The sequence below is a fragment of the Rhipicephalus sanguineus genome, chromosome 3 (assembly GCF_013339695.2).
Source record: "Rhipicephalus sanguineus isolate Rsan-2018 chromosome 3, BIME_Rsan_1.4, whole genome shotgun sequence".
Lineage (NCBI taxonomy): Eukaryota > Metazoa > Arthropoda > Arachnida > Ixodida > Ixodidae > Rhipicephalus > Rhipicephalus sanguineus.
This window is the reverse complement of record NC_051178.1, coordinates 161,283,619-161,292,112: the sequence shown is the minus strand read 5'-3', so window position 1 is coordinate 161,292,112 and position 8,494 is coordinate 161,283,619. Positions and strand designations below refer to the sequence as shown.

Here is an 8,494-nt window from a genome sequence, read left to right as displayed (position 1 = left end):
AGGGAAGGGGTCTGGGAGCTAGATGGAAGATAGTGACCCTGCTCGGATGGCTCCGCGAGAGCTTCTTGCTGTTCAGCGATGCGCACGGCAGAAATATGGCGCCCCCCCACAAATCTCTTAAAGAGGAAGACGCAGAGAATAAATTTTACTACTTTTACTAACATTTAGCTGTTACCCCATCTTTCTTAACAGCAAAGCTGTTAGGGCTAGCCGTAATTTGTGCGGCCTACGGATATTTGCCGTGCGGCCTACGCGAAAGCTGTCATCATAAACGGGTATGTGCCGCAGAAATTGGGTGAATCCCACTACTCATTACTGGTCCCCTAAAAATGTGAACTATGGTCATCAAATGGGTATGCGGAAAGAAGCGAAGCCAAAGAGTGAACTTGACAAGCTGCCAGCCCACCCTATCGACAACCTGACTACAACCACGTACTGCCTAGCTACGACTAGAATAAGCAGCCCGTAGGACCTATGAGAGGTCGAGCGTTTGGTTTCAGTGCGAGGTTCTGTCTCTGAAGTTTGGACATCTTTGTCGTGTCTTTGAATGTCTGTGGTTTAACTCGAACCTCTATGCACTGAGAATCAACGTAGATAAGGTCGCATCACCTAGCTAAAGCCCAGCAACGACCAATAAGAAACCTAGAAACAAGCTGCGTCACCTAGCTAAGGCCCAGAAACAACCTAGAAGCAATCAGATTATTATTTATATTTCGTACAGTTTCACTGTTTCAAGCCTTGCGCGGCTTCGTGCAAGCTTCGTCAATTTTTTAATCATTAGACTTGTTACCATTTGATTTATTGACACTCGTCTGCGCACCATTCTGAATTTGTAAAAATATTACCTTTTGAGCAGCTTCGCTGTTCAAAAGTTAATATTTTATGTATGTACGAAATAAGAACACATTTCGGTGCAGAACATAATTGTTGCTCCCAAAGTGAACCATAACACGTCGTCTGCTGCAGCACATGACTTCCGTCAAAAGAATCGTGGCGCCACCTGTCGCTATTACGCCGAGACTCGAACGCGCCGCTTTGAGGATGCGGTACGACTGTTCTGTGTATTTCTCCGTTAAACGAAAGCTAAACAAAATGTAGCAGTGGTGGCATAACAGGAAAACAAATTCGAATACGTTTTTATATTTATGAGGCCACGAAAACGCTATACAGTTATTCTACAATCCGGCCTCGGATTGGGCTTAAATCTCACGTACTTCTAAAGTGATAGCGCCAGTTATATTGGTCGACGCGTGGCAAGATAGAACCATTGCCGCTCGTGCAGTTCAGTTCGCGTCGTGGTCACCTGAACAACAAAGGCCGGCATTGGCAAACACAGGCACCAGAACGAGAATCAACAGGAGATACAGCTCGACCAGATTGGTCTATACATAATGAATACTCTATACGAAGGCTCTACCACGGAAAGGAACGCGGTGGATGAAATGATGACTGACGACTCAAATCGGTTAATATCAAGACATGCGGCGCACGGGTCTCGCGGTTGAGCTCCGCTTCCTCGAAAAATGTCCCGACGACGACGAACTGAGCGAAGAAATCTGCGACGCGCCAAGAGTCCCCATCGGTTCTTGCGACGCCTGCTTGACACCGCGTGTCCATTCGCGTTGACGCCTCCATCCGGAGCGCCCTCGCGGCTGAGGCGTCAGCGAGGCCTTGATCAGCTCCTTGCGCTCATCGACCGTCACGGTCAAGCAGAGCAACTCCGGCGCGTTCTTGGGTTTGTACACCACGACGACATCGGGCAGGCACTGTACGACGATGGCGGTGAGCGCGACGAGCAGCGCCATGACTAGGTTTGCGGCCAGTTGGGCCTCGGCACCGGGGACCATGGACAGAACGGTGGCCACGAGACCTCCCACGTCCCTCATCGCGAAAGACCAGCTGAAGCCGACGCTGCGCACTTCGGTCGGGTATATCTCGCCCGTGTAACCGCATACAGTGGCGCTTGCCCAATTTATGGGGAACGTACGCGTTAAGAGATCGGGTGTACACAGGACGGACATATTTTGGTTTTGCCTAGCCGTATACAGCTTCGCGGTAAAATATAAAGTGGTTTTCGAACAAATATCGCGAGAACTCGTTTATTTACGTTCACTATAACTCATGAATGGCTCTTCGGCTCTCTAGGTCAAATTCGTGTTTTGCAGTCCTCACACCCACCTCAGAAACTTTCACGCCAAACAATTGTTTTAATCAGTCAATCGCATTTAGCAGTCGTGTAACTCCTTTCGTATTAGCAGCAACGGCCGATGAGGAAGACTGAGCCACACCCGCTGGAGCGCTCGCCGTGCGCACGCGATCACGAGCTGTGAAGAAGAAGAACCGAGCGAGCTCTGCGGCGGCTGTTCCGACTCCCCGTTCGAGTCAAATTCCTGCAATCCAAGCTGACAGCCTTCAGCAGTCGAGGCCGCGGTTGCCCCAGCGACAGCATTTTTCTCGTCTGTGCTTCCTTCGCCACCACTCCCACTCCACGGTCAAGGTTACCCTGGCTTCCAGCTCCAGCAGCACTTCTACCATCGTCGCTGTGCCTTCTACGCCATGACGTCAACGGCACCGAAAGTCGGCTCAGGTCAGGGTACACCACCACGGAACATGCTGGATGGCTTCGCGTCTCCCTCGGACGCGCGGCTCTTCATCCAAGAGAATGTCTACATCATTCTGGGCCACGGGTGGTTTCAGCGGATGGTGCTGATTTGCTCCGTGCTCTCCCTCACAGTGCTGCTGCTGCAAGCGTTCGCCTACCGGCTCATCGGTCGCCCCGTCGAGCACTGGTGCCATCCGCCTGAGGAACTTGTGTACATGCCCCTCCAGGAGTGGAAGAACGTGGCAATACCTATCTTGCCGGACGGCAAACTCAGCCAATGCACCGTCTACGAACCACCGGTGCCGGTGAGCGCTTCATCTTATTTTGCTTTGTGGACCAGAACCGTCATCGCTTGTAGTGGGCAACAATTTTTGGCGGGGGGCTGCGTGCCAGGTGGAACAACCTTACCACGATAGCGTCGGGCCTTTCCTTGTGGCATGTTTGGCACTACTGTTGGCTCGCCATCAGACGTGACTTAGCCAGAGCCGCAGCCCCATAAATCGAAAACCTACAAGTTCCCGGCGCAAGGCATGAGGAGAATAACAATTAAGTTGATACAGAACATTTCGCCTTTTTAGTCAAGGCACTTTATCGACAATTTATGTCGAAGCCACATCGACTAACGTACTAGCCAGTCGACCTTCTTTAGAGTAGTTAAAATACTCCGAAAAAGGTAAAAATACGAACATACTTGTCCTGAGACTTCGTTGTCGTAGATATTTTTTTTTTCTGAACGTGCGCCCTATTATGGCATAAATGACATAATTTATAATCACATAAATTAGTGGCGGCAGCGATATGCGGCCGAGTGTTATTTTCGCAGTATGTCGATGAAAAGATCGCGATCGATTATGCCACGCGTCTGGCAGTTCCAGCAGGTTTTGCAATGCGTTAGTCCGCGGCATGACTTTATACAGACTGTGATGGGACAGGTGCGATGAACCAGGTTGACAGTGGAGAACACAATACCCTGTCTTAGTTCACGACTAAGCTGCGTGCAGGGTACCATATCGCTTCACATTGCGGAAATATCTAGGTTTAAGGGTAGGGTAAGCCCGTGCGAAGTACAAGTAGCTCCCACTAATCACATCTATTAGAAAAGTTGGGAGAGCTTTCAAGTACACCCGCAGCGGACGCTGAATCTTCTGACTGAATTCAGTAGTCTTAATTCAAACTACTCTGGGCGAATGAATGATTCTTTCGAAGGCATCCAGTAGACGACCGCGGCCAGGGCCATATTTCAGGGAAGTGAGTGCTCAGATACACAGGGTTCCCCAGCTATCTTTAGCCAGAGTTTGAAAATATGCCAACGCACTCAATGACAACGCGACCAAATGGATGCTGCTGACTGTTGCCTGTAGTAAGTCAATTTTTTGTGATTTGGTTAACTGCCTAATTAGGCCACTTCATTTAACTCTTGAAGCAACTAAGCTGGGCAAAACATTCCAAAGAGAAGGTTGTAGATCGGTTTGCAAAACGTCCCATTATAAGTATCTAACTTTCTGTCTGTTAAGTATTAGTATTTTTGTGCTTACTACAGATGCCCGCGAAATACAAAAGAATACCACGCGACATGCCCACTTGCGGGCTTTGAAGGACTCTAACGACTCACGCTTTCCTTAAGCAAGAAGCTTCGTTCGGTTTCAAGTTATTTGTAATAATTTGAAGTTGCAGAGCCGGCGGCTCCAGAGGGGGTCCGGATGTCAATAACCACTTTTAATATTCGAATGTACACCCTTGCAGTTTTGTAGCGTTAGCTACACTGGCCTAGCCGAGCCAGTTTCACGTGGCTCCTCAAGAGCCGTGCTGCGCATGCGCGAGGATCAGTGATGTCACACAGCTGGCGCATCGCAGTCGACACCTCCCGCGCGCGACTCGCTGCCGCCAGTCTGCGCTTTCCAGAGGAGTGACGTCGTAGCCGAGGTAGACGCACTGGCGCCGGCGCGCGCGCAGCTATTCGCCTTCGCTGTGCAGTCGCCGCCCGACACTGCTCCGGCTTGATAGCGCCTCTGACTGGCGTTTGCCAGTGTGGTTTAGCCATGGAGAAGGAGAGCGCAAATGCTGCTCAACGGCGCAGAAGAGCGGAGAATCTTAACTTATCGTATCTTGAAGTAGTTGCTCGGCAAAATAAATATACATGTGCCACATAATATGAATGCCATGTGTGTGTCATTAGAGCAGCAGTAAGCATGATAATCAAGCTAACCCTAGACAATCAGGAAAGCTAAGAACAATCAGCTGAAGCTTTGCTACAATAATAATTCATCCTGGCATAGCTATGAAAACGCTACGTTATCCTCGCATAGCCGAGCTAAGCCATTGCAACATTTTTTGAACAGTATCGCGAGAGCGCTGAGCGCGGGAAATGGTAGCGTCTAATATACTCGACAGGTACCATCTGCCGACGATGCGCAAAGCAAACTGAACTGCGAGAGCCCTCTTACGCTGATGCCCGAAAACAGTTGCATCAGTGGGCGTGTCTCGGCTTCCTCGACGTTCACGTTTTCGAAGTGGGTGTGTATGGTAAACACACAGGGACTAATAACGCGGGAGAAATCACCGGTATCGAATGCGCCTTGCTGAACAGCAGCGCCGAGGACAATTGCATGTGGCAGTGCATAGCGCGCATGCGCGTACTCTTGACAATTTCTCCGGTGTGCTCTGTTGTACGGCGCTGTTTACTTCAAGATTACTTCAAGATATGTTGAAGTAAGCAGCGCAGCAGTCGGCGCTGGCAGTTCAGTGTGCTTTGTGCGCTTGCGCATCGTCGGCAGATCTCCGTTACCTTTCGAGAATATCAGAAGATTACATATCCCGTGCTCGGCGTTCCGGCGATACTGTTCAAAAATTGCGAGGGTGTACATCACCAAGAAGAGCACCTTTCAGGTCTTCCCATAAGCTCACCCCCATGTCAGGAAAATCCTGTATCCGCCCATAGACAGTGGTCTCCTGTCAATATCGTTTGAAAAAAAAAACTACCATCTTACCTTTAAACAAAGAAAACAAAACCCAATTCAATTCATAAGAATCCTTTGTCACCTGTAAACATGTTTCGCCTTTGGTATCGGCGCAGATGCCGTCGTAACCCAAATGCATTATTTTTCTTACACCGTGCCCAAATGAGATTACGACGCAGGCTGGCGGCCGAAGACATGGATGGAAGGACTGGGCGCACAGGCGAGAAACCATAGGTGTAATCCCATCATTCGTCGTTGCATGCTTATAAATACTACGTCAATCAGGTAGAGTCGATCTGGTAGATGTGTGCACTACAAAACACATAGAACCGCTATACTATACTGTCGTAGTCTGCTTATCGCCGCTTTTTATTAGGGAAATTAGCGTGTCTAGGTCGAGGCGCCTTATTCCATTATGCGTGCGCGATAGTTCGCGGAGAAACGGTATTCCTGTCATTGATAAACCCTACCCGCTTTTTCCCGTGTTATCCGAAGGGAGAAGACGGAAACGAGCGCCAAGTAGTGTCCTGTCACCGATGGGACTACGCCAGTGACAGACAGGGAGACAGCATCGTCAGCGCCTGGAACCTTGTGTGCGGCCGTCGCTGGCTCTACACGTTCTCGACATCCGCGTACATGGTAGGCGCGATGGTGATCGTGCCTCTGGCCGGCATCGCGTCCGACCGCCAGGGCCGCAGGCCCACTATCCTCCTTTGCTCCTTCACCATGCTGCTCGCCACTGTGGCCGCCGGCTCGTCGCAAGTCTTCACCATGTTCCTCTTGGCACGCTGTCTCGTTGCCGGCACGTCCAGCGCCACCAACCTCCTGGTCTTCATCGTGCTATACGAGGTTACAGGCAACGAACATCGCACCCTCTATAGCATCCTGGCTGCGAGCGTCGGTTCGGCGTTGGCGACGCCGCTGCTCTCCGTCGTGGCGCTGGCCGATCCGCGTTGGGGGCTGTCGCACGCGTTCTTCGTGACTGCCACGGCTATAGTGGCCGTTTGGTGCTACTGGATCCAGGAATCCCCAGTCTGGCTCATCGATACGCGCCGAGTTCGGCTCGCCGAGCGTGTCATACTGTACGCGGCCGCGCAAAATGGCATAGATCTGACGAAAGCCAAGGCCACGTTCAAGGCACTCAAGCAGCAGCTGAAAAAGCGAGACTTCACGACCCCGACCGTCAGCATCGGCACGGGCAGCAGCGCATCGACGTTTAGCCGACGAGCAGCGTCCGTCCTCATTTCATGGTTCGGCGTGAGTTTTGCTTTCTTCGGAACCGGCCTCCGCGAGAAGACAATCGGTAGCCATTGGGCCGTGGCCGCATTCGCGCTGCAAGTGCTGCTGCTCCTATTCGTCTACAACGTCATCACGAAGTGGGGCCAACGGAACGCGTTGTCCATGCTGCTGGCATTGCTTTGCTTGTCCAGCGCCCTGTGCGCCGTCTTTCACACTCTGAACATGACATTCCCCTGGACAGCGCTTGCGAGGCTCGTAGTGGACACCAGCGCATCCGTCGCAATGACCATCAATTATTGCTACACGACGGAGGTGTTCCCCACCACAATACGCAGCATGGGGTTGTGCGTGTCGTACGCGGTTGGGCGAGCTGGCGCACTGCTGGCCACGTTTCTAGACTCGCTGACTGCCGACAACTTCGTGATGTTCGACGTCGTCCTGACGCTACTGGTGTTCGCCAGTTGCACGGCCATTCAGTGGCTCCCCGAAATATTCGTGCATAAGAAGAAGGCGGGACAAACCGCGCAGCCGGCCGCTAAAACCGAGCAGCAGCGAAAGGAGGCGCTGAAGGCGTCTCTAGGTCAGGGCACCGAACCTGTCGGCGCGAAGAGTAAAACTCGCAAGTCGCGTCGGAGGGCCACACAGTCCTCCGCGTCTACAGACGTGCGAATCCCGTGTGGGACCACGTCTCCGGGATTACCGTGCAGCCCGACTTCTGAAACTGTCACTTCGCCCCGCAACGCAAAGCACTCGAAAAGCAACAAGACCGGCGTAAGCAGTGATGTTGCTTCGCCGCCTACGCCTCCACTAGGTCCCATTTCCCATTGAGCGCGTTTCCTATCACCTCAGCGTGTTCTATATTATTTACTCTGAAGAGCCCTTTAACCCAAGCCTTCAGCCGTGTTCATTTGGGTGTGACTGACTTTTTTGTAGCTTTAGTGAATTTTAATACTAACATTTTGATTTACAGGACGTGCATCAGAATGTGTATAAATGTGTCCTGCGCTAAGCACGTGTTATCTCTGTGAATCAGTAACTTGCGCTTTTTAACGCGATAGCGTTAAAGAGCTCGTATCGCAGAAATTCCGCCGTCGGCGTCGGGGCCGTTGGTTGTGAGCGAAAAATCATCATCTTGTCCGTGACCGAAAAATCGAAAAGCTGCAAATAAAATAAATAATAAAAATGTTGGGTCCGAGTGAGAATCGAACCCAGGCCGTCTGCGTGGCAAGCACGTGTTCTACCACACAGCCACACCTCTTTTTTTTTTTCTTTCTTTATTGCCTATGTACATACATACAGCAGTGAAAACAAATATATACCGTACAAAGAACAAAAAAATAAAAATATATAAAAATATTAAAAATATAGTTTGATAAGCTTCCTTAAAATTGCTTCATCTGTAGAAGGCTTTCTACTTGATGAAGCCAATCCGGTACATCTTCCTGGACCTTTTGTGTTTCCACAAATTAACATATAGACTCGAAGAAGTATTGTCGAACCGGACGTGCATTAATATCAGCATGGCGCACCGCCATTCTTGACTGCCATATACTGTGTAGGCCCAGTAACATGACTAGATCGAATGGTACCCCTTCCTCATTTTCAAACGGGAGAAATCTGATGCCGTAGGCATCGAGGGGCAAATCCTTTTTAAAGTGCGTTGAAGAACGTCCCAAAAAAAGACCGCATCCCAGCA

At 50.6% G+C, this 8,494-nt stretch overlaps 1 protein-coding gene across 1 annotated transcript; it reads left to right on the top strand.

Moving 5' to 3' along the window:
- Nucleotides 1–2,556: 2,556 nt before the first annotated feature.
- On the top strand, nucleotides 2,557–7,626 carry LOC119386033 (solute carrier family 22 member 7). The gene is made up of 2 exons (XM_037653384.2): nucleotides 2,557–2,907; nucleotides 6,055–7,626. The coding sequence occupies exons 1-2, from the start codon at nucleotides 2,557–2,559 to the stop codon at nucleotides 7,624–7,626; spliced, it is 1,923 nt and encodes a 640-aa protein (XP_037509312.1).
- The last annotated feature ends 868 nt before the right edge of the window (nucleotides 7,627–8,494 follow it).